The sequence below is a fragment of the Acyrthosiphon pisum genome, chromosome A1 (genome assembly GCF_005508785.2).
Source record: "Acyrthosiphon pisum isolate AL4f chromosome A1, pea_aphid_22Mar2018_4r6ur, whole genome shotgun sequence".
NCBI lineage: Eukaryota > Metazoa > Arthropoda > Insecta > Hemiptera > Aphididae > Acyrthosiphon > Acyrthosiphon pisum.
The window spans coordinates 147,163,709-147,191,507 of NC_042494.1; the positions used below are offsets into that span (position 1 = coordinate 147,163,709).

The 27,799-nt window shown below is 28.0% G+C and overlaps 2 protein-coding genes across 7 annotated transcripts in view; one reads left to right on the plus strand and one right to left on the minus strand.

Moving 5' to 3' along the window:
- The window catches only part of LOC100168886 (low-density lipoprotein receptor), an 87,252-nt gene that overhangs the window by 2,613 nt on the left and 56,840 nt on the right, over positions 1-27,799 (plus strand). For all 4 annotated transcript variants that reach the window (XR_001680096.2, XM_029488539.1, XM_001946668.5 and 1 more), the window contains exon 2: positions 18,644-18,820. Coding sequence is in view for 3 of the 4 variants with exons in the window: in XM_029488539.1 (XP_029344399.1) it covers positions 18,644-18,820 (177 nt within the window). In the remaining variant the exon portion in view is untranslated. The remainder of the gene's footprint in view (positions 1-18,643; positions 18,821-27,799) is intronic.
- LOC100571395 lies at positions 11,656-14,534 on the minus strand. Of its 3 annotated transcripts, none has more exons than XM_029488542.1 (5): positions 13,593-14,534; positions 12,789-13,354; positions 12,508-12,694; positions 12,284-12,450; positions 11,656-11,941 (listed from the first exon to the last, which is right to left on the minus strand). In XM_029488542.1, exons 2-5 carry the CDS (start codon positions 12,848-12,850, stop codon positions 11,731-11,733), a joined length of 627 nt encoding a protein of 208 aa, XP_029344402.1. In that variant the 5' UTR covers positions 12,851-13,354; positions 13,593-14,534; the 3' UTR covers positions 11,656-11,730. The 3 variants fall into 3 exon arrangements, with proteins under 3 accessions (XP_029344402.1, XP_029344401.1, XP_029344400.1); XM_029488541.1 differs by having other exon boundaries at positions 12,789-12,948; positions 13,017-14,534; XM_029488540.1 differs by having other exon boundaries at positions 12,789-14,534.

Below are 27,799 nucleotides of genomic sequence, written 5' to 3' on the forward strand. Positions count from 1 at the left end.
GTCTATAGGTACTATAATAGGCCTCTTATTTGGCTATAGTTTTTTTTCAATATTTATTTTTAATATTATGTTTAAACCTTCAGATGCCACATTATAAATTCAGTCTGTTCTCTATTAAATAAACAACTGCATTAGGTACTTGGATTTTATAGTGCTTAGAGACCAACTACGATTTTATCATGCCTTTTTAGCTTTAATTTAATTATAATCTCGTATATTACTCATTGTACTTATTAGGTGCTCAGTAGTCTGTAATTCATAATTCTAGTAATTATATAAGTACATATACATTTGCGAGTACATTTCGGAAAATTATATTTAACAAATAGATATTATGCGATGGAAAAAATTACAACAATAATTGTATAACATTTGTACCTTATAAACAATTGATTATTTAAAACCACTTTCAGTAGAACTACAATCAGTTTAAATAGGTTATCATAAAAAAATAAGTTGATCAAAATGTTCTCAAATAAAAAATTAAATACATAATATTATCCCTACTGTTTCCCACTGTTTCTTGGAGTTAAATTGATAAATTTACTGTCATTTGAGTATCATATTGTATGCTTTCGAATAGTTCTATAGATTATTCGTGAAAAAATATCTATGAGAGTTCTGGTACTATATCGTCATATCGGTCGATGATTTAATAATCATATACTACTTATGTATAATATGCCCACTTAGCAAATATATTGATCATTATTTTTGTCGGTCTGTTCAAAAGGATATGATTTTCGTCGAATGATAATTTATATACTGAGCTAATTATTCACCAAGCCCCAACTATACCAATAACGAATAGGTATACAGTATGCGTTTAGCATATATGACAGGGGACTTGGCGTCCACACTCACTTGACTATTATGGAATTTATATTGACTTAACACGATTATTACACGTCGATTCATCAAATATAATTTTTGTATTATTATAATAGGTATATATTATGATAATAAGACCCTCTCTGTGTGGTAAATTTCCCAATACCTATTGGATATTGTTTGAAAAGTGTGCCTAGTTATATCGAGTGTCGTATCTTTAGAAGTATTATAAAATACATTTATCTGTTGTATATGAAACTGTATAGAATGGTCGAAATGTTTTTGTCACAAGGTCGACTAAAGGGGGTGACATACCGAGGAATCGGGGAGTTTTGACACATTTACCATTAACCGTGACCCAGGTATATGCGAACACCTATTTATTTTGTTCTTTTCTTATATCGTAATATATACCTATATAATATACACGCACCCTGCACAGGCACAGATCATCGGTAAGTACTTCATCAATCACCGTCTTAACCCGACAGCTTCCTCAACCTCATATACTTTGGCCTGCAATATCGATGCGGTGAGGTAAAAACCGTTTGGGGAATACATCAATAATTAATGCACAGTTTCTTTTTTCAACCTTCCGTCTATTGTCCACCCAGTAGAAATTTCTATTTCAGAAGCTTTAGTGTTTTTCGTGACATTTATTTTTCCTGGTGGTGGTGGTTGGGGGGTGGAGAATACAACGAAATAAACGCTGCTCGCATTTCTGGCATCCTATAAACACACTTCTCCTTGTGTTCCGGTACGCACTGTTCCGTTTATATAATATGCAAATTCCGTTTATACAATAAATTTTAAATTTTCCTTTTTACATCTAAGTCTATTATTATATACAAGCGCATATAAGCCATGCATCTGGATATCGGAAAAGGTACACAGTTGGATAAATATTTTTGAATTTTCCAAACGTATACGCGCAGAGTCTTAATAATTTATAAAATTATTCAATTTGTCCGCATTTTCACGTATTAAACGCAGTTAGTAGATTTTAGTATTCAATTCTATTAAAAACCGAGAATGTTCACAAGGATTCAAAATAATTGTTTTTATTCCATGACAATACTCCTAAAATATTCCTAAATAATAACTATAACTTTCAAATTTGCTCGATTTTTATTTTCATATTTTGAAATGTACAAAATATTTATATATATATATTATAGCTGTAAGTGATTCGTTGACGCAGTTTTTGATTTAGGATTATTTATGACTATTAATAAAAAAAAAATATGTTAACCGTCGAAATTTGATCATCAAACTGGTATTTTATTGAATGGTCGTTAGTAATTATGTTTTAATTCAAATTTTAATGAACAATAAAAACGATTGCTCTATTTAAAATGCATATTATACATGTGAACATTAAATATGATACCTACCTACCATATATTTTACTAAGTATTTTAGTACTTGTTGTGATATTTATGACATTTTTTAATAAACTAAATATTTTATTTTGACACATTATTATAATATTATACCCAACGAACAAACGTTACCAACCTAGGTGTTTTGACGTTCATAATATTTGAACGTGTGCCCCGGTGGGAGTGCGAATAATATTTACGTTTAAATGCACCTGTGAATAAACCGTATGTCTATATCATACGAAATTTCAATCTTGACGATGGTATAATGTTTTATAATATTGAAAATAAAAGTTGTTGACGTTATTTATTTTTGTCTGTTATACTTATGAAGTCACCGAAACCATTAATTTAATGATGCGTTAAAAAAAAATTTAAACCGTTTTTCTGGTTTACTTTGAGTCGAGTTGTTAATTGAATAGTATTTTATTTTATTGTAGATATTATTAATGACATTTCTGATCAGCAATTCAATATTACTATAGTGTTAATCAATAATATTATTAATGCCTATAAATATATAAATTAAAAATAATTTCCATTTAAAAAAAATATTATAAATTATTAGGTATAGCTAGGTTACCTAGGTAATTAATTCATTGTAATTGATAAGTTTTGGAAAGTTGATTGTCTTTTTTATCAATATATAAAGAACTATATAGATAGGAAGAACTGGGAACTGATCATGGAAAAGATAGGAACACTAAAGAATTATTATTTTAAAAAAAAATTTAAAAACCTAGGAAATTATGATACAATAAAGTAATTTTAAAATTTTGAACTGAGAAAATCAAGAAATTAAGTAGGGTAGGTTATATAAGTTGAAGTTAAATCCCGTATAGGTACTTGTTGTGAACATATTTTTGTCATGTATGGCGTATGATGGTAAACAGTTTTCGGGGTGTTGACATGACGTCCTACGAAAAAAATTGTTGGATCTTGCTATTGGCCTTGGATTTATTTTTAAATTTTAATGTGAGCATTTAATACAATTCACAACCTTTATAATTTACGGCTCGAGCTCTATCAACACTTCGATCAACACCAAACATATTTAGTTGGGAAATCACTTGGTTTCAAGCCGTTTACGTTGATGAATGATGATCTCCACATTTTACTAATCGAAGACGATTGAAAAAAAATTATGAAATATGGAATTACTATGATGATCTACTATTACTCCAATTAAATACATGTATGGATACTAAAAAAAAATCCTTAGGAATCCATAAAAAATAATTTTAAATTAATTATCCTTAGTATGGTTAAGTAACCGTTTTTATGGATTGTGTTTAAAAATTATACCTTCCTAATCTAAGTTTGAAAACTCCCCAGGTCATTCAAGAAAATAATTTAAGATAATATTTTCCCCTTAATATGTGCTACACTATCTGGTTTTTACGAGGGTTTTTAGTTAAAAAATATTAAAAAGTGTATGTGATATACATAATAATACCGTTCACTAACGAAGTTCATAAGTAGCTTGTCGTCATCCGCAACAATATAAGCAGCTAAGTGTGCTTTAGCTTAAAAGAAAAAATTATTAATACTAATTTAGAATAAGTTCTTATTACAACCACAAAAATATTAACGAGTCACTAATGAAAAAAAAACCCCGTGCAGGTGAGTAGTATGTAAATACTATATTATATTAAACAGATGTAATCACTCGTCTACCTATTAATTTACATATACCTCTTATAATTCGATAAATAACTCATGTTTGGTTATATTTTCGTAATGATCTCTTGGAATAGAAACATTTACACAATTTTATTAAAAACTAGTATATGGATGGAATAAAACACACATAGTATACGTGTTAACAGATGCAACTGGACTGATTTATAATATAAAGTATAAAAATATAATTTTGATTAATTTACTACGTAAGTTAGTAATATAATGTTATGTCATAGGCTGGTATTATATAAAATAATATTATATAGATAAGAAATATGTATTAAAATTTACTATGTGCGTATTAAATAGCTTATTATAGTCCATTCAAGCTTATCATTTTTATTCATCGTCAACAACATGACTAAGGACCTATAATAACTACCTATATAGTATGTGAATAATATTTATAAAAAGTACGATTTTGATTCAAACACAACGCAAATTTCAACACAATATTTGAAAAAAAACGTACCTAGATTGTATATATTATATGATTAAGAACAAAATATTTCTAATGCCTATAATATATATTTAAATATAAAGTAGAATCTTTAATGACTTTTTGGCAATTTTGGTATTTTCCGTAAGGCTTTTTTTCCAAACAATCAACCGAGATAAAATCGAATTCTGAAGGAAAAACCTTTGATTAAATCGGTGAAGGTGTCGTCGAATGTCGTTTGCTTCCTGCCCTCGGGAAAAGATTGCCGCCACCGTTGACTACGCGCAGCTTTTGGTGAATTACATTTTAATGCGGTTAAAACTTTCGCAATGTACGTTGAACTTTTCCTTGTTCACGCGCGGAAAATCCGATTACTTATTTGGTGGATTTTATATTTTTGAGTCTGCTGGTTTTCTTTTAAATTTTTTAAAAACATTTTATATGGACACGTGTTTAAAATGGTTAGTATGAAATCCATTAACTCCGATTTTTTGTTTTCGTGTAAATCACATATCGCCGGTACAATTGGCAGTTGACTAGCAGCGCACTATAATTGATAGTCGCCGTCTCGTTTTAACTTACGACTCGGGTGAAATAAAAATCTTGTCTATTTAACATATTATCAACTAATGGTGGCATCGATGGAACATCTATGTTTCTTGTTTTAAATATTAAGTTTAACATGATATTATGATGACATTTGTCAATTTTAATCATTTTATATTAATATAAGTACATAATATTAATCGTGTAAACAGTTCAGCATACTTTGTATTATATAACTACAGTTATCTTTAATATTATTAGGTATCTTAAAATGTCAAATGTAATATTAATAAATTAACTTTTTTTTAAATTATCTATACATTTTTGTGGTGGCTGAGCAATGTATATTAACTATTGGTTATATTAACTATTAACTATACTAACCATCGTATACTGCAGTGAATTGATTTTGAATCAAAAATGTATTTTATTTTTCAATTTACCTTGATAATTATATTGTTAATATTTGATAAAATAACTCATAATAATAATATTGCATACAAATATCGCTTACAGTTTCCACATGTGAACCTTAATTAATATATAATCGGTTTGTCGTTTTACTTATAGTTTTGATACTTATTTATCCATATGTTAATTGCATTACTATTGGCTAATAAACGCTTTTTACGTATAAACGTATTCATTCAAATTACAGAATAATCTCGACGGAATCCTTTAAAAATGGATTCCTTTCTTAATGGGCATAGAAATTAATCTGACTTTTTAGTTGTTTTTTTTTTTGTAATTGCCTGTTATTTCTTATGTATTATGGCCCCATATTGTTTATCTGTCTGTTTTTGTGTTGTTTGTAACTATATTATCACTAAATCTGATAAGGAATTACGCATCTCTTACGAGTGCCAAAAAAACGCAGGTCACTAAAAATATTTGTCATACGTGTCATAACAGAAAACTTAAAATATTAAAATAGAACTTCCTATTGATTGTTTCTAGCACAACATGAATGGGTGTTGGATATCATTAAAAATTCTAATACTATTCGGTGTTGGAATTAGTATATTATAATTAAGTCAAAAAATTATAATCATAGTTTACATTATTATAACATTATAATTACCTATTATTATTCATGGTCATAAATAATATTTCAAATGATCATTGCCAAATTCTATATTACATTTTTGTTTTTATTATTAATACTTTTTAAACAGTTTAAAAATAAAAATACTTAGTTTAATTTTGAAATCATTATTTTAAAAAATAGTATTATAAAAACGTCTTTAAAGACTCAGTGCTTAGTATTGCGATTTCTATTTCTATTTTCTATTGGAAGCGATATAATAGTGTCCAACTATGATCGTTGTTAATTTCCCATTAATGTGTATATATATTTAAATTAAATATAATTATAAGTTCAATAAGGTAAATAAACTATAGTTAAAAATTATTATATTATTATAAACACTAACTTAAATTAGTTTAAGTTAGATATTTAAGTTACACTAACTTATTAGTATACAATGATTAATATAATAACTCTGTACCTAAATATAATTAGTTATTATAATTTATATTCATTTAAAAAAATAATTTTCACTACAACCTAGTAATATATTATATTAGGTACCAATGAAAATATAAATAACATTATTAATAAATGCATTCTGTATGCACTCTGTATGCATTCTGTATCAAATGTATAAACATATTGGTAGCAAGCCACACTAGTATAATACACTAAATATAATGTTTTCAGTCAAATATATAAAATTATAACAATGTTAAAAATTCCTTAATTTATTTTTTTGTCTCACTTAATATAAAATCACGGAAGCTAAAACTTCGGATTCGTTGGAATTTCCAAAGTTGTTATCCTTCGATGTAACATTGCAATTTTAAATTATATATAATAAAACATTATATCCATTTGTTGTAACTGTATTTACTAATTATTATGAACTGAAACATTAGGTAGGTAGCCAATAAAAATGCAGACATATTAATGTCGAAAATCATCAAATGCATTTCTTTAATGTTTACCACTGCATTATCTATAGTTAATAATAATATTATACTACTTGCACATCTCAACTGTTGGTTTTATAGTTGTTTAGTGTTTACTTATTATTATTGCAAAATTTGAACATTTCAAATCGTTCATATAGTAGGGAGTATGCATTTTATTCTGTATGGACATTAGATATATTTACATGTAGATATAATAAGAGTTATTTTAATCTTACTAGTTTAAAAATTATGTAAATATAGGTACCTATTTTATTTGTTAATATTATATTAATATAATTTAACATTCAAAATATTTCCTTCACCTATGTTATAATCCTTGCACAGGTATTATTACATAGATAGATTTTATATCATATATATATGTACCTACCTGCCAATCAACTATATATTGGTTATCATTGTATCAAGTCGGATAGGTAGCAAAATTACTATCCAAAACTCTTTGTTTCAAACTTGAAACATATATAGGTGCAAACCGAGACAAACAAAACAAACACGTTATATTGGCATAAAAAATGTACACTGAACATTCAACATAAAATAACACAAGTACTCGAGTCTAAAAAAAATATGTCGCGAACATATAAAAATCTTTTCAAACGAACGGCTTTATACAATCATATTATTGCATCTCGTTATCAATCAGCTATGAAAATAGATTTAAAGGAAAATAAGTAATTAATTAATTAATACTTTTTTCCGGTTACATTATAATATATGTAGTAATAATATCGCAGACTGAAACGGTGGGGCTAACTTAAAATATAGTAGCCGACATAAAGTATTAAATCAGCTGCAGCTATCATATCTGCAGAACTTTGTGGCTTTAAATTTAGTGATCGATGGGCCGTAACAATAATTATATGAAACGTGACAGAAAAATCGTTATTTACACGCACGTGTAAATAGTCAATTAGACAGATTACTATCATTAAAGCAATATTTTGGGCGCTTACAAATAATTTTGCCCCCAGAGTATACGCATGTCGTTTATGAAAATTGTGTCCGACAGAAAAAAATAATTATGATAATTAAATATTATCATCATACACAAATGAATGGTAGGTATAATTGAATAACGATTACTTAACAGCTGATGTGTGTATGCCATCGGCGTGATATATTTTGTTGTTCGTGTCGTTTTCATAATATTAGTTATATGGATTATTAGGTGTGAGTTTCGGGTTTCCGCCAAAGTGAGTCTTTAAGTGAGCCTATTGATCACTAAGTCCGTTTTCTGATATTTTTTATTTTTTTTATTATTAATATTATTATTATTATTATTATTATTATTACATCATGGCCAGAACCCGTTATCCGGCGTGTTACCGTGGAAGCTGACGAAAGCTTCAGTAGTCAGTTGATCACGTTACCGCGACAAGATTTGCAAAACATTACACTTACTAATTAACAATATATTTAAATGTTGTACTTTCTGTATAAGTAATTTTATTTTAAAATTTAATATTATTCGATGCTTAACTAGTGATCTTGATATGATCTAGAGAATGTACGATGTAGGTGATGAGGTGTGGTGAGGCGTAATAATTACAATTTGAAGGATTTAGGTTCAGGGGTTCTAAAAAAATATCTAAAATAATAGTAGGTTATTACTTATTAGGTAAAAATATGTCCATTTTATAGTGTTCAGTAAATTAGGTACCCACTTTTCACCCAAATAATTATATTTTCCATCATTGTTTTATTTTAAACATAAAAATATTTTCAATGTTAAATATTATTTTATTACTTTAGTATATCAACATAATTTGTTTAACAAATAACCTTACTAAAAATATCGCGATAAATTTATTTTCCGAAACGTAATAGTTATAAACATAACAAACATCGACTTTGAATATTTGGTTATTTTTAACTTATTTTTTTAAGTTTAATGCGTGGTTTGACCCGTTACTGCATTTCCTAGTTTGTAGTACCTACCTATAGATAAATATGTTAAAAATAAAGAAGTTCTCGTAAAATTACCAGGTAGATAATAATATAATATTATATAATAAATCAATGAATGAATAATACAATTATACCTATATCAAAATAGGACGAAGTAACTTTTTACATTTTACTCGAAAACTATTAGGAAAATAACCGTAGTAAAAATTGTATTTTTGAACCATCGGCCGACCACACTATTATTGTACTTCTAGGAGTACACCCATGATATAATTAACATGGTATGACAGCAACTTTAATGCAAATGAGATACTACTGAGTGTTAATGGAATAAGCGATATTTTATCAACTATTCCATGAAATATTGACGCCACTTGGTCCAGTTCAAATCATATATTTTAAAATCCAAAAAAAGGCGGCAATATTATAATTTATTAAAATAAGACTGTTTTTGGATCTAAGAATAAATTTTCCAATGTTTGTCTATAGTAAAAATAATGATATATATGCATATTGTATATGTGTATACAGAGAGAATTTTTTATCTCATAACAATTGTATTACACAAAGTGTAAAAGTAAAACTCCATAGAGTAATTATTTATTACAACTACTACTAAGTATAATTAATAAGCTACTTGTTCAAAATTAGATTTTTATGTATCGAGGTCATCCGAAAAATAATCTGCAATTATTTGTGAAATAATAAGAATCACCCTGTATAATATAATACATTAGTATTATTGTACACTCCATGTTTTTTTAATAAACATTCTATTTTATTTAATTTTTGTTTAAAAAAATGTTATTTTAGCTATAAACTTGTACTCAGTTGTTTTCTGATAAAATATATCTTGATTATTACCATTATTAAGTTGTTTTGTTTTATTGATTGGACTTATAAATCCATCAACGTCCTAATATGCCTAAATGTGCAGTAGTAACTTTTAAGGGATCTAAGCCCCCTGATAAAAGGATCATGTTACATAGATTTCCAAAAGAGTTAATTATATCATGAGTACACCCACATACTAACACACCGCTAAATCAATTTGATTTTTAGCTTCGTTTAGAATATAGGTACATTTTAAAATAGGTGATAGTTAATAGTTATGTATATAAATTGTTGACTGCATTTGATTTCTCGTTATACTAAATATTACAATACATAATGAAGTACAATACCTTTATAAGATCCAAATCAAAATTTAATGAAATTTCTCGGACGCGTAATGTTTGGTGGCTAAATTATATGTTCCACTCCGATGTGCCTAGGACGAAAATTATGCTTAACGTCCCCCTCACAATATTTTTCCTCTGTTTATTGTCGGTATACATGTTATCATAGGACTTACGTTTATAAAATACGGTCTTGCAGGGGATGAAATTGCGTCTCGAGGGATGATTAATTCGTTCTGATATTTCGAACAGTTATTCGTCGTCGCTGCCGTTTCTCGCAAGTTTCTCCGAGAAATGATTCATCGTCCACCCCTCTTCGTTTGTCCAATTTTTATCCCGCCAAAATATTTTTATTTTCCAAGAAGCCGCCTCCAACGCCACAGCTTGCGTACGATTAATGGTCGGAAGACATGGTTTTAATTAAATTATACTGTCTAGTCCCTTCTATGAAGGCGAGGATTTTTCTACACTCTGTCAAAAGTTACACTACTATGTAGCTTAACCAATTTCATGGTGTTAAACGTCTTACCGCCACCGTCATTGTAAAAGATTACCGCTCGTAAAATGTTTTATTCAATTTATTTTAATTTTGATTGATTTTTAGTAATCAAATGTATTTCTCCTCAAGTGGTCCATGTTTATTTGATTATATTTACAAATAATATATACCTATTTATTATTATTGTGTGGTATTTTAATTTTATGAACATTGATCAAGAAAGTGGCACTAACGCTTTGGCTTTGATCTTTACATTTAGAGTTAGTTTTATCATAAATATCGTTATATTATTATTATTTCTATATCATTTTGTATGAATGATTTTTTTTTTAAGTAGGTATGTTATATTATTCCAACTAATTCACAATGTATACATAAGCCTATTTCATTTTGATAAATATATTGGAATACAATATACATAATAATATATTATTGTGCAGATACATACGTCACACTCAATGGAATAAATAATAAAACATTCATATTTTTGCGTATTGTATCTGATGCAAATGTCTTTTAATACCATTACGTCAATGGTCTTATCAAATCTCGTGATAACCTAAAAATCGTTATAACCGACAGTTTCTTCCTGTTAGAAATACAGAATCGTAATAATATTAATAATGACTAAATTAGCAAAGACTTATTGCAGGGATAATCCGATAATGGTAACCTTTAATTATAAATAGCTTACTATCAATGCATAATTGCTTTAAATATTTGTATATAATATCAATATTATAGGTAGGTACCTATAAAAGCGAGTAAAAATGTATCTATTTATACATTTTTATTAATTTTATTATTTAATGGACTTTTAGTTGAACACATAATACTTACAATACTTATGTTTTCATTTATTATATTCGAGTAAATAAATTAGATATTATTTATTCAAAGCGATATTTTCTAACTACATATGGTTAGGCTACAGTCACTAAATAGTAAATAGTTTAACATTTATGCATAATACGGGAACTCCGTAAATTTTTGAATAATTTTAATAAAAATATCCAAGATTGTTTTGGCAGATTAAAGGTATGAAACTAGTTACATTTATAATTTTAAATTTAATATTAACTAAAATTTTAAAACCATGATTTAATATTAGAAAAATATACATCTGAAACATAAAAAACTAAATATTTCCATATTTATTTTACTATAATATACAATTATTATGTAAATTTATTATTTATTTTTCATATAATTTTCATAATTGTTGTCATTCTTGTTTTTAAATGATTCATGTCAGTAATAATGATTAGTCTATAATGTAGTGTTTGGGTATAGATCTAAGTACTTGTCCAACATTAGTGCTACATTAATATTTGTATCTGCATTTTTAAATTGATTAGCCAAATCCACGAGTAGTTCCATAATTATTCCTTTAACTTTTAAATTTTCAAACGTTGAAATAAACAAGCTTAATTTCATAGGTTCTAAATTTCCATCAATTTTCATTTGTAGCAACACGTGACTATAATAAAGTTTAATAAATTAAAGGAACTTGACTAGATAGTCACTAGTTAATTTAATTCTACTCTTTACATTCTGAAGTTCATACATAATAGTATGTAAGTGCAATACTTATTATTAAACGTTTACTAGGGAAATATATATAAATTATAATGTAAAGGTTATTATCATTGAGAATACAATAGTATTATCATGTATTAAAACATTTTATAAAAGTTACAACTAACAATGTATACTACGGAATCGTACTAATTATTAAGTTGAATAAACGTTACAAAATGGTAGATGATTTGATATACAAACAAATGTTTATACTTTTAGTGAATGACATAAAAAAACTTACCCAATATCAAATTTTTGGCTTTTTTTTTTTGGCTTAGTAACCCCCAAAAAGTGAATTCTATTTAAATACAATGTTTTCTTATCGATGTCAGGATCAGATTTCAAGCCCGTATAAATGGCCACTTTAACACTAAAATTTGGTACTCGTGCTTGAACTTTTGATATTGCCTATTATAATTTATAAAACTTATTACAAAAGGCATGCATTTATTTTGACTTGATTACTTTTTCAACTTGTTCATCAACAAATACATGAGTTAACCCCAAACTCCTTAATGAAGTAGGATTCACTATACCACTCAATATATCAACAATATCTTCATTTGTAAGCGGATTGTTGCTGAGATCCAAATGCTCTAATCTGGTTGTATGATTTATTCCTTGGCCTAATATTTTACCAATATCACTGAAACTATTATACAACAATTTTAATTGCCACTTTTTATCTAATTTTTAAATTAATGAAATATAAATCAAAGTGATCGTTATAACTGTGTTATATTCACTTGTTCCAACTAAGATCCAATGTTTTTAAGCTCTTCGATCTAATCATGAGGTTTTTAAACATGTTTGCACAAACTTCACCAGAGATCCCATTCCAATCCAAACTCAACACTTGTAAGGTTTCGTTTGAATCTCCTATAGCTCTCGTAAGAGCTGACAAGGCTTTAATAGAAAACGAAAATACTTATATTACAATTAATAATCATAATTAGGTATATTATTTATCGAACCAGATTCTTTATTCAAACAATTTCCAGACAAATTTAAGTTTTGTAGTCTATCGTTAGTGTTTAAAAAAGAAATTATGTTTTTGACACATTCACCTTTTATGCTGTTGTTACTTAGATTTAATTCCTATTAATAAATGTAGTGTTTAACACTTTTTTTATGTATGAAAGAAAATGAATAACTTGAATATATGTGTTTTTTGGTGCATTTATTTCTGACTCTTTCAATAGTTTTTGAAGACAAGCACAGTCCATAATATCATTAAAGCTCAGATCTATACTTCTTGGTACTGCGATACTGTTTTCTTCGTCAGTAATCTGGTCGATAGCTTCAGATGAATCTGTTGATTAAAAATAAACTAGTAGGTAGAGCTTGATTAGCTAGATATTGAGCTATAATTAAACTTTAACGGTTTAATGTGAAATTGTATCTAAAAATAAATATAATACAAGTAATATTTTATGAACAAAATTTGGAATTTATTATTCAAAACCAAATCCACGGAAAAGCAATCGTCAATATTATATGACAAATATTTTAGATACTATCTATCAGTCACATTTTAGAAAACTTTTTACCAATTAAATTAGCAGTAGCACTAATACCACGATCTCTCAACTTTATAAACAAGCCGTTTCCATATTCTGCTATTTCCTGATTATCGTCATCTGTAGTAAATATTACTGAATTATTGGTTTGTACCCTTGAGTTAGATTCATCCATGTTAAAATCAAAATTCTAATTTCAACATTTATAAATTAGACTATGTATTTAGAGAAAATTATTCGAATCAGAAATTATAAAATATAATAATATTTGAATACCACTGTTGTCGAGGTCGTTATAGTAACACGTCGTCAGTTGTCCCTAAATTTTTTGTTTAGACGTATCATAGATTCAAACTTCAGTGGAGTTTTAAAATCGTTCTTTTTGAAGCATTTAATAAATGCAGCAATTCCGCTGCAGTCAAACAGTATTAAAAAGAACAGTCCTATTTATTCTATTTTTTTCTTCATGTAAAGTACTAACACTTTAACAAAATAATAATTATTAATTATTGTTTTTAATTATTGATAACTCTGTAAATAATAATAATAAAACAAAAAAGGAAATATTTGTATATCTTGACCATATAAAGGGTATGATTTCTCGCACGGTGATTAGCATAATTTTACGATCAAAATAACTGGCAGGGGTAGTTGAACACAATGACATAGTATTCTGTATTGTAGTATTGGAGGACACTCGGGAATTGCTGTCGCCAAATTACGTTGGAGTGATACTCAAACCTCGGCTCACACTTGTGCGCAAAAAGGGAAAGAAAAACAATTGAACATGAGCAATTTTCATTTTTTTTTTACTCCCTCTTTCTTTGGCGGTAACACTTTTTTTGATTAGTATTAAAAACTCTCATAAACTCTTTTATTATATCCAGAAAAACTTTGTATTTATTTTGATTTATAAAAAAACCACATAATATCTCCTTTTTTACCACATATATTTAATATTTATTTTTTTGACCTCATCACTTTTTATTATTTCTATAATATAATATACCTATTATAATATATTGGTATGTAACAATTGTATTGATAAGACTGTAGGCTGAACCGTATCAAATATTTTGAAATTAATACTATTTTTAACCCAAATGTGTAATAACTTCATATAAAGGTAGGTACTCTTGAAATGAAATAATTTCCATTGATCCGTTTTAATATTGCGTTCATCGTATATGAAATAATGTTATCATTAAATAAATAAACACATGTTGGTATATCTCTTTCGACAAACTGAATCACGTAGTCCAAAATTAGTAATTAATGCCCTTCCCCGCGTATAATAATTAATTTTCAAAAAAGAGCATACCTAGTACTCGTATACTGGCGTACTGCAGTGAAGCTCAAAGTAGTAGGTTTAATTGGAATATGTCCGATTTGTCAAAATTGTACTTTTGATGGATTATGATTTATAAAATCCCCCATCGCTCTTTTTTAATCCCATGTAACAGCATATATGGGTACAACGAAAAAGTTTTAATACTATAATACTATATAATATTTATTATTTCATACCACACATGTGATTTTTCTATTTTATTGATATTGCAGGTTATACCTGCGAAATATCCCGTACCGACATTTCATACGCATTGTTGATTAATAATATTGGAAATTGAAACAATGTGATGGGTTCTGTGCAGTAAACAGTTATGAGATAATTCATTGATAGACATATTATAGGTACTTCACCTGATACTTTGGTTAATATAATGTTTATAGTGACGTAAGGCGTCCTTCAATACAATAAACTCGGTTTGATCGACCTTGCGTAATCGTTTGAACTGGTTTATCTACCTGTTTATATTTTTTCGTATGTTTTATTATTGTGACTATTTACAATTATTTTGTCCCATATAATCAATGTTATCGTTTTTAATTAACCTATGCAAAATATGATTAATTCAATCGAGGACATTGAATATAAATACAAGAACATCAAAGTATTTATTTTTTTTAAATTTTTTTACTTCTGTTATTATTTGCTAATTTTAACAATGTAGTATTTTGGCTAAGCGTGATTCGGTAATTTTATGTTAAATGTACACACTCCAAAATAAAACATGCTTTGCAGTTTTTAATGTTTTTATACAACTGCAGTTGTTCCTACGACAGTTATAGTGTGGAATGTGGAAGTAAAATAAAATTAAACTTACCTTATTGTATAACAATGGATATAAATGTTTAAATAAATAAAAAGTAAGCTCAATGCATGTTACACACTTACACCCTTTAATAACAAATGGCAGCAAAGATAAAATCGATCTAGCATGAGCCAAATGAGTCATTGAATAAAAAAAAATTACTTTCGTCGCCAAATCATTCAATTAGTTGAGTTGCAGTTACGATTCTGCTGACAAAAGTAGACGAAATTTTTCTATTGGCACATTTTCAACGAGTAAAAAACAAGACATGGTCGAAAAAAAATTTAACCAACTAAGAACAACCGTTTGTTAAACCGTACATTTGTATAATAATATAATTTAAATTTCAAGATAGGTTTTAAATTGTTAAACTATTATAATCATTGTTGTAACATGTAAACGTAAATAAAATATTCTATAATATAAATAACTAACTGAAAGAAGGGGTTTGGTACATTTCAATTCAAATTTGTAAGATTTTACATTTTACATTTTTTACACTCAAAAAATACTATGTTTTTTTAAAATTTTTTCTAGCTTCCTCTCCTTATAAATTGAAAACAAAAAATCAAATTAGCAAATTCTTTGTCTCAACTTGGAACTCATATTATTTTATTTGTAATAAAATGTTTGTATAAATAGTATTTTTTATAACAAATGTACATTAATTAAACATAAAAATATAATAACACTGCCTATACATATTGTATATTTCATGATTTATTGTTTGATAAATATGTTAATAATAATATGGTACTATATAATATATTGCCATTTATTTGTAGTATTATGATAGTTATATATTAATCATTTATTAATATTTAATTACATACCTACTTAGAAATTGTATGATGTTTACACATTATACGTCTTTAATCTACTTAAATACTAACTAAAATTAACAAGTTATAGGTGTCTACTCGTATAAGAAAGCTATAAAGGTAAAAATTTTAAAAAAAGTATTAAATAAATATTATTATTAACAGTTGGCAGTGAGTTTTATAAGTTACACGAATATTAAATATAAATAAATATTATAATAGTTTTAAAATTTTTTCAAAAACCTATTTTCCATTATCAAAGTTAAATAATAATTATTTTAGTAAAATTTAAACTCATAAAATTGTGTTCATTATTTATCCATTTAGGAACTCCGATGTTACACTTTTATGAAGTATAACTAAATTTATGTTTAAGTATATTATATGGAATTTTCAATTTAATCGTAAAATGAATAAAAAAACCTTAGTTTTCTACCAAAAAGTTGATTTATATTTTAAAAAAACAAGTCAAATTCAGGTAATTGAATTTTCCTTATTTCTGGTCTATAGACTATAATTGGTCAATACTAATTTTATTATTAAGAACGTTTAATTTATTATTTATACTAATAAGGAAATAAGTATCTTCTACAATACCTAATTACATTATTTATTTAAATATAATTAAAATTTTTTTTTTAAATTATTTAATGTGATGGAAATCGGGTATAAATAAATAATTATTTTTATAGTCCGATAATAAATATATAACCAGTATATTGTAATGTTACTATCTACATTAGAATATGCATATACCTACCTAAAAATTTAATTTTATATTTGTATTACTTTTGACGTACCATGCATTTTATACTTCCATAGATATCAGATATCAGCTGATATATTTTTACTTGTATCCCTTGCATGCGTATACACTTATTGTGTGGTCTGAACCTACCTAATTACAATGGTATGTTTTATTTGCATAATTTTAGCATACATTATGATTACGTCACATGAATTGTAGCTGATAGCATTTACTCGTTTAAAATCATTAAATTATTTCTACTCACATTTTACTCTTCCTGTGATTTTTATCTAAGCATTTTACCATTACATTAGCAATAACCTAACATATCGCATCCAAACTGCAACTTTGAGGATTTAGGTACCCTACCTTTATAATGGTATAATGTAATTTATTCTAGTTAGAATTTCCCTACACGCGTGTCTATTTCGCAATGAATAACTATATTGGTCCGGAGCTTTAAGATTTTTTAATTTAACAGTAAAGAATAATTCTACTTCACATTTTTTAATGAATTTTTGCAAAGAAGCTTACGTTTATTAAATTCTTTATTTGAAATAGGTATTTAATAAAATTAATAATTTTACTGCTATTAATACCGTATAGAACCGTACGGTGGAGAAGAAATATTATGCTTTATCATGATGGTCATATTCTGTGATGGAAACTTTAGTTTGAGCCATATTATAAGCAATAATCATGTAAGCCCAAGGTATATACAGCATAGATGAATTCCAGAGTCCAATTATTAACTTTTAGTATAAAAAAATATAATTTAGAATTTATCACTTAATTTAAATTATAATTAAACCAGGAATATTATAATTTCCATACAAAAGCTAGATTACAAGTTTATAGATATTCATCATACTGCAAAATGGTTCTTAAAACATAAAATATAATGTAATGTTTATGTGTATATATAATCTATATCTCATGTCTAATATAATATATTGCATTATTTCAAGAGTCTAAACCCGTACAAAAAATATTGAGGGAAATATTCGATTATCTGTATCGTTTTACTATAACATTGTCAGCTATATAATTTAAAAACCAAAACTGTCTATCAGTACGTATATTATATAATATAGTAGTACCCATTACCCTCGATTGTTTAATAACCAAAAGGCGAATCACAAAAACAGAAAAAGGTACTTAGACAATTTACGAATACCCTTCGAATTTTTTTTTTTTTATTATTAAAGAAATAACCCTCGGCAGCTTGGCCATTGAACCCTTCGAATTTCATTTAAATTAAGTTTAACTTTAACCCCAACCGCGTTTTTATAATTGTAATTACCTACATCACTACACAATATAAATTATAATATCATTATAATTGTTTGGTTACAGTTTCCAAAGACACGCCATTGGTTTCGACCACCACCAGACGGCCAATACCCCATGTCGAATGTACACTACGACAGCACACTTGCGGCAATGGGAAATGCGTGCCACTTGCGTGGACATGCGACGGTGATGACGATTGCGGCGACAACACTGACGAGCTGCCCGACATGTGCAAAACAGGTAAATACTGACGTAAAACCATATTGAATTGTTGTTAATCGTAAAGACATTTGACCTGTTTGAGTATTTTTTTTTTGAAAAAGCACAAACGATATTTAAACAATATACAAATTTAATTTCACGGCCCAAAATGCCAAATTATTAAACTTGGAGAAAAGAAACAAAAAATAATAAATACTTCAGACATGCGTATTGTATCCCTATATAATCTATACTTGTTTACGTTTATGACTATACCGCTATAATTGCTTTCTCGTATCCAAAGTGTGTGTACTGCTGTGTTGCACTTAATTTTGATAATTATGCACATTCCACATTAATTTCGTACGTGCAATTTTCTATATTACTTTCTAACGGACAGGGGAAACTGGCCTGCGGGTTATATAACGACCGCCAAAAACGGTTTGCATTGCCTACTGCTACAGCTGTCTTGTGTCGTTGGAAGTCTTAGTTAGCTTGTTACGCACGACTTGTTTACTTCAGTAGTATACATATCTGATATAAGTAGACGGTATGTACTATAATATACTATAGAGTATAGTAATATAGTATTATAGTAGGTATTTACGTTTTAACTTTCAATACGACCACAATAAATTATTGTAACAGCTGAAAATGTTATTCGAAAATTTGCATTATTATATTATTACATAGCTTACCATTTACCGATTGAAAAACGACTATCATCCTATGGGCACACGCGACTCGTGGATAGGTCAACATCAAAATCAACCATCGTTATAAAAAATTATCGAATGAATAATAATAATAATCGAAGTTATACGTCTCTTACCCATAAACAATACACGTCCAACGAAAATCCTGATTCGGTTGAAAGTTTCGTCTCTAAACTTCGTGTAAACCGATCAATACCATACCTAGGTATAGATCGATTGCGGGAGTCTGGACAATGCGCCGTGTATGTACTTACGGAATTTCGGTATTCGCACCAACTAAGTACATAATATTTCGTAATTTTCTTGATGCTCCGGTTACCGACGTGCGGCGATAACCATAGTAATAATAATATTATATTATGTACCTTATATACCTGCAGCAGTTAAACCTATGATGATGATGATGATGATGATACGACGTACCCGACCGATTACCGTTTTGCGAGCGCCGCCGCGGGCAGGTGTGTTTTATTATCATTGTTTATTGTTATTATTATTATTATTATTATTAGTTATTATAATACGGACCTATTATAATATACTATTATGTTATAAAATTATATTGTACGTCAACAATGCGGCGCGGCGGCGACGGCGAACGACGACCCAAAACCGGCGACGATGACGGCGGCGCTACGCACGTGATCGCTGATTGGTCAGCAATGGGTCATGTGATATGGTGTGATGTTGAATCGGCCGCGCGTATGTGTGAGTGTATGACGACGACTACAACGATTTAGTTTGTGCGTACGTATACAAAACTCGCGGCGGTCGCGGCGACGGCTGCGAGAAGACACATATTAATTTACACACATACCAGCCCTGTATCATTTTATTATCAATATAATTAATATTATAATAAAATATTAGATTTTTACCGTACCTGCCGCGCACGTGTCTGACGAAAACGACATTTTTCTTATTTTATAACCCATAATATTATCATTCGGTGTACAGAGCGCAGCCAGCGTTGTGCGATGTATTATCGTCATATATTATTACAATATTGAATTACTGTTGTTTTAATTATTGTTTCTTGGCGAGACTAGGCGGTATGTCTCCACTGCTTCATAGTCGCCCTGCTATGTCCCGGCTTCGAGAACATTTGGAAAATTGGAACACCTACTTATAAGAAACAAATGTATAGGTGTTTATTCAATCACTCTGTATGCACATGCCATATTATGCCGTCCCTACGGTTTATAATACAATAATAATATTAATAATTATTATAATAATATTATTGTAACATGCATTATCATCATATGTTGAGCTCTAGCCGCCGCTGTGACTACTAAATCCTATATTATAATATTATAAATTATAATCTGATGGAGGTCGCGTCGCATCATCGTCCCATCGGAACCGCTACGGCCAGGACCGCCGAAATGCCCGAAACCTTTAAAACAATATAATCGATAATCGATATAAATTATATAATAATAATATATCTATATAATTATATCGATAACGAACATCGGTGAGATTTGTTATGGTTCTTTTCTTCCGCTTATATATACAATAAGTATAATAACAGACTTATATATACAATAAGTAGGTAATACTGGTAATAGTGGTATGAGATTTAGTTCGTAGTACCCAAGACGAACTTCCGTGTCGGAGGGTAAGGTACACCTTCACCTTCACGTAAATTATATTATTATTTATCAAGTTATTTGGTTTGGTTTTTGTGTATTCTATACTGCAGATAAGGCTTACCAGCAATCACCCAACCGATATAACAGTTGGTAGGTACCTATATATTATAATAATAAGTATATCTATACATAAATATTATAATAAATAAGTACCTACATGTTTTTAGACAAATCTTATCGTCCTCCAAAATTTTAAACAAGAAATATAAGTTACTCGTCCAGTAAAATATTATGTAGGTATAGCAATATTATAATATAAAATGTTATTAAAGCAGTTTTGAAAATAATAAAATTGATTTTAAATTTAACAGTCTCATTGTAAAAAAGCCGGTAGTAAACGACCTCGGATTTCAAGCTAAGCAAATCAATTTTTCCCTATAACATGTTTTGAAAAAAAAAACGTGGTAGTTAAAGGTAATAAGAAACAATTTTTAATTTAAAAAAATAATGTATGTACAATATTGATATACATATTTAAATCAACATATTTTAGTCATATTTTTCATTTTGTTGTGTTTTTTATTACATTTTATGCAACATTTTTACATTTTTATTTTCATTTTATTCACATAGTTTTGTAAATTCTTTGAAAAATGTGCAATTTGGATCTTGACGATACGGAAGTACCTATAGATATATCTACTTATAAAAATAACAAACGTGTTAGTCGTTAAATAATTATAATGTTTTATAGATGTCATTAGAAATTTAAAAACGTAATTATCACAATATGATTATCTATCTCATCGTTAACGGCAAAAAAAAATTCATTCCGAAAAATCTAACATTTTTCTGAATATTTATCATATTGCCATCTCTCATCCCCCCCACACCATTTTTTTTATACGTCAAGTCTCAAATTATGTGTTACCATCTATCTATAATAATAGTATCTATTGACCACTCGATCGATATTTTATAATGCATATTATCAAATAATAATATATTATTATTGTCATCGGTAGGTATACCAGTCCAACCAAGGTTACTTACTTAAACGAGTGTACAATATTATGTAAGACACGAATATTTTAGATAACGTTACTGAAAAAAATCGTGTATTGTCTCTTATATAGGTACATTTTTTTTTTGTACTTGTGATGACACGATTGACCGAAGTTCATATGTAGATAATAATATGAATAATGACTTACAATACTTATATAATGAAAATAACTGACGGGGATAAGAATAAAAACTCGTCCATTCACGATTCACCATTCACTCATTTTTGTACGCATTATCTTCAAGAAATCAAATAATGTGAAAAGGTGTGGGTTTAATGAGGCATTCCATCTATAACGAGAAGATCTGATGCTTCTAGTTTTCCTCTAATGAATAATTAAATCCTCTGTAGTACGGACCCACGTACGTGTGAAATTGTTTGGCTATTATAACGACGTGTTAATCCGTGTGTCTAATTGTTTAAACACCCTTCAGTTTCTATTTATGTCGTAGGCATCTGTCTCGTTTTGACATTTTGAAAACGATCATGCGATAATAATATTGCAATAGTACCTATACGATGAAATCCAAGTTTTCTGCAAACCTACAAATAGAATACACCTATAAACTACAATTAAAATATTAAAAACATATCACTCTAATTATAGTTCTTAAATCATAATATACATGTATCTTTAATCGGATACGTATACAAGCGTTCACGTATAATATTATGTACAAATAATTATGGTAACAATAATTCAATATTATATAAATTATTATATCAAAGTAACATAATATTATAAATATTTTAGTCATAAAGATTTGTTTTGAAATGTATACTGTACGGCATAGAGTTCCTAACACTGAATAACCACAGAAGACTAAATTATTCTCAAAATGAAGTATAAGTATATTAGTAGAGCATATTTTTTTATTCAAATAGTGAACATCACAATATTAAGTTTTCTGGAATTTAATTTATGCGGATTTATATTCTTTTATATTTTTTAATTTTTCTTACATTTACTGATCTACTTTCTTGAAAATACTTCATTAAAGCAAGCAACTGTAATACTCTTAAATATTACTTTTTATTTTTTCATTAGTTTATTCTTAAATAACTACTAATTTATTTATTAGTTTGTTCTTTAAATATCACTAATTATTTTGTCTTATAATATGACCATAAAATCAAATAACATAATTTGATGAAAATCCAAATGTTTAATGTTTAACACCTGCCTTTATGATAATATAATATTATTGTTTATTTTATAATATAATTTTTTTATTATATTAATGTAGGATTACAAAGTTCTAACATATACACAGACATTAAAAATCCTTTGAATTCTAAATTTGAATATCTAATAACAACTTTATTACAATGTATAAAAAGTTTTTTTTTTATTTAAATTAATATTTATGTACCTAGTTTCGAATGAACATATAATATACTTTTTGTCATATATTAGCATATTATGTTTATAATTCCTTTGATGGTTTTGACTTATTTGACTGGTCGTTGACACGTACTTTATAAAATTGAGAGATTTGCATTTTGTATGACATTTTTTAGTTTTATCCAAAATAAAAATCGCAGTGCTAAAAATGTATTTGTAAGTTGTATGTGCAAGACTGTTTTTGAATACCTATATGGTAAAAGTTACGTTTTGAATTATTAGTTTTTCTAGAAAAGTTTAGAAGAAGTCATCTGTATATAATATATATATATATATGAATATATGACGCACATTCTATATAATATATTGTCTTAAAACGTTTTGTTTTTATACCTTTTATAACGTAAGGATCTCGCGTACACGTATATGTTTACGGTAGTATCCTATTCGAAATTTGAATATTCTTGTATCGACTCGGCACGGACGTTTACCCAGCGCGGCACTTAAATGGCTACGATTTAAAAATATTCCGAGCCCCCATTGATCGGTGATATTGGCGTCCGTTCAAAAGGGTCGGCGAGCCATTGGCTTATTTTATATACCTTGTAGTTGTATAAAGGCCCCTTGAAGTAACTCGCCGAAAGAAGTACCCCTCGATTCACAAAGATTATATAATAGTTTGTAATTGTGTATAACCTAGGTCAATACGACAACACTTTACGTTGAATAAAAATTATATGTATTATAAATGTAGGTACTTTATTTCTGCCAGTTGTATAAAAAACAACAATTTATTTTTTGTTTTGTTTTGTTTCTCACCAGTCCCGCTTCTTAGAACAATTAAACCACAATTTATGACTTTTTTGGTACCTATTGTTAGGAGGGTATACGTATATATATGTGTTTTTTTTAGTACCTATACATAAAAAAGAGACCGATTTATATCTTCAGGGAGGTTAAAAAAAAAAGTAAAAAGGAATAAAGAAATGTTTATACAACCGCATATATTTCATGTCTAATCCCACGTTGGGCAGCCGATAAACGTATTCATTCTTTTTACTGTATGCAGACAGTTTTTATCTGTTTTGTCGAGGCTTTGCTATATATTTCACTGACGCAATCTCGATAAGTACAAATAAACAAGGTGATTTTTGAACGAAACATTCACGGATCTTATGGTAATTTTATGCCTTTATCTTTTAGCGCCTATAATAAACGTGGATAAGTAAAGTCGATAAAATATAATTAATATCTTGTCAAATATTTGATGTCTCGCGTGTGTTTTTATTGTAATTTATAGATGACCAGTACCTATATGTACATTTTCAAACTATTTTCCATTAAATAATATATATTATATAATATGTTTATGATCGTAAATATATATAGGTACCTACGTCCTACATCAATATGTACATTGTTTTAATAAATATAGTCATACATTTATATTATAATATACATTTAATTAATATAGGTAAGTATAGAAATATATATAACCAATCTGCAGGTTTGAAATCAATAAGTAACGAATATATTTTTGTTAAAAAATGTAATACTCTTAAACAAAAATAAAGTAGGTATGTTTCTGTTGAAAAAAATACAATTACAGACGATACGTCATAATCTATTGTGACGTAAGTCGTTACTCTTTTAATCATCATCCATTTTATATTAATTCAACAGTATCGAGTTATTGTTGTTTGGTTATAATTTTAGACGCTTGTTTCCGACGTTTATCAAAATATATAATATATTATGCACAGTTAAAACTCTTAATGAAACCTTTATTGACGGACATTTGTTCGGCCCTGTAAAATATAATAGTATTATATACGCGTCATGTATCATGATTCCAATATATCGGGGACATCATGTTGTTCATGTGCTTTTCAACAAATCAGTGTGTTTAAACTGTTTTGGGATAAAAAATATTCGTTCAATAGATAGTTGTAGATAGGTACCTACACAATAAAGTATTTAACTCTATACGTCACATAGATTTTGATTAAAATTGTATTACCTGTAAGTAAAATTATAACTGTAACACAAATCACAAAATCAACAATATGAACTGAAGTTATAGGTACCGCGGGTATTTTAAAATACGAAATTAATAAATTATCGAATTTAAAACATTTTTCTAAGCAAAGTTGAATTCATCTTAATTCCGTAAAATTGTCACTGTTTATTGTTGGAATTAGAAATTTCCCCCAAAAAACTCATAAAAAATATTAAACCAATAGGTATTTGTTCTCCTCCGAATCTAAAAGGTTAGACTATATCAAAATATAAATCGACACGTAAATCCTATAGTCATAGTGTGATACATATTATGTTATCACTCAGTAATTATGCTACTGTAGTTCAAGGATGTATACCTGAGTGATCGACGGCGGTCAATAATATATACAATTGACAAATTATTTGAATTGAAATTACTGCTTAATTGAAATCTGCTCAACAGGTCAACCATAACAAACGACAGTAATTTAGCGTTATCGTACATAGCTAAACATATTAAACAAAAAATTACACCAATTTAGTGAGGCATAATAGCTGCTATAATATAGCATATATAGGCGCTTGGTTTACCCAAAAAAGTTACCAATTTATAAATGGGTGTTGATACTGCGAGTGGTTACCTTCGGCTTTTTTCTCAATTTCCTAGAAGACAACGTAAAGGTAATAATCATTTAAAAAAAAAAATAATAATAATTTGTGTTCTATTCCAACTCACGGATCGTTTGATGTATAGAGACTGCGTACAACTTTTTCGGTTTATTTCATTACCCTCGAAAATGTGTTACAATATAAATCGGATTTCGAACGAAGCGAAAGACAACAATTATAACATCAAAACGATTTAATAGACGAATAAAAGTTGTTTTAAAGTTAAAAGGGTATATAATTATTATGTTATTTTGCTGAAAAACATATTATATCATGCACTTTGTAGTAAATTGTCACGCAATTCATTCTGACATTATGTTATAGTTGCTTATCAAAATATGAGCATATCTGGTTATTATCGTGCTACCTGTTTTAATTTAACCTTTGTACTACCCAGCGACTATAATATATTATATTGTACCGTGGTATCCAATACCCCATCGTTGGATCCCTTAATGGGCCACCGGACTACGGTGTATAATAAATGAAAACTTTGGGATTTATTTAAAAAATATAGGTACCTACCTCCATTTTTATCTATACAATGAAAAATATCATCGAAAAAGTAATAAAAGCAATGAGAATGCAAATCTGGATAATATAATATATGTATACTGTGTAGGTATGTGATACCTACTTGTTATTTTTTATCAACTATAAACGGTGCAGTTGGCGAACCAGATATTTGACATAAAAAATGTATATTTTCAAAGTTTTTTTTAGCCATCAACTTTTCAATAAAAAATAATTCCCGATTATCAAACATTATTTTAAATGAATCATTTTATTAGTTTTTTACTTGTTTATAAAAAAAAAAAACACTCCATCGAATTGAGTAATACTACTATTTAAAATCAAAAAAATTGTGTATTTTTTGTTTTCCATTAACAAAATGTTGATACAAAAAATATTGTACAGTTTTATCCATTTTATAAATATTTTATTATTATTATTTTTGAATGATATAATAATATACTGCATATTATAATATGTTACGACTTAGTGTATCGAAAATTAACACAACACAAACATTTTTGAAATAAAAATATTATTTCATTACGACTATACAATTTAAGTTGTATGACATATCGTAGCTGCAGACATTACCGATGTTAGGCTGTGTTTTATGCGGTTGGACAAATTATTTCCGGAGTTTCCAGGGTTACGTGTTCATTATGGCTGTCAAGGAGTGTATATTTGGAAGCATATTGTACTGATATACGGTGCTGTTTGGGTCTCGTAATGGTTTATAACCAACGAAGCCACCTCATAGGACCTGCGCACCAGTACCTATATAATATATACCGGTAAACGCACAACGCATTATGGAGGTGTTAAACCACTACCTGGTAACGGGCAATAAACCCCCAAAAGTCCCCAACACTCGTACCGGAATCTTGGCTTTGTACTTGAGAGCATGATGTACACTTAAAACTTTATTTCCCATCGAATCAAATCTTAACGGGTTTTCGTGCAAGCACTGCACAATATTGGTAGTACCACAGTCGCCGTCACACGCGCTCCTCACAAGATTATACCTATATAGGTAATCTATACCTGTGCAACTCGCTTTGTAACAAACGGTATGAAACGCACGAAAAGCTTTCTAATTCTCAACGCGTT

Coding starts and splice junctions, on each gene's coding strand:
- LOC100571395 (XM_029488542.1), bottom strand. CDS start 12,850: ATGTTTAAAAACCTCATGATTAGATCGAAGAGCTTAAAAACATTGGAT. Junction 12,451..12,507: donor TTGATGAACAAGTTGAAAAA/GTAATCAAGTCA, acceptor AAATTATAATAG/GCAATATCAAAAGTTCAAGC. Junction 11,942..12,283: donor AGCCAAAAATTTGATATTGG/GTAAGTTTTTTT, acceptor ACTTTATTATAG/TCACGTGTTGCTACAAATGA.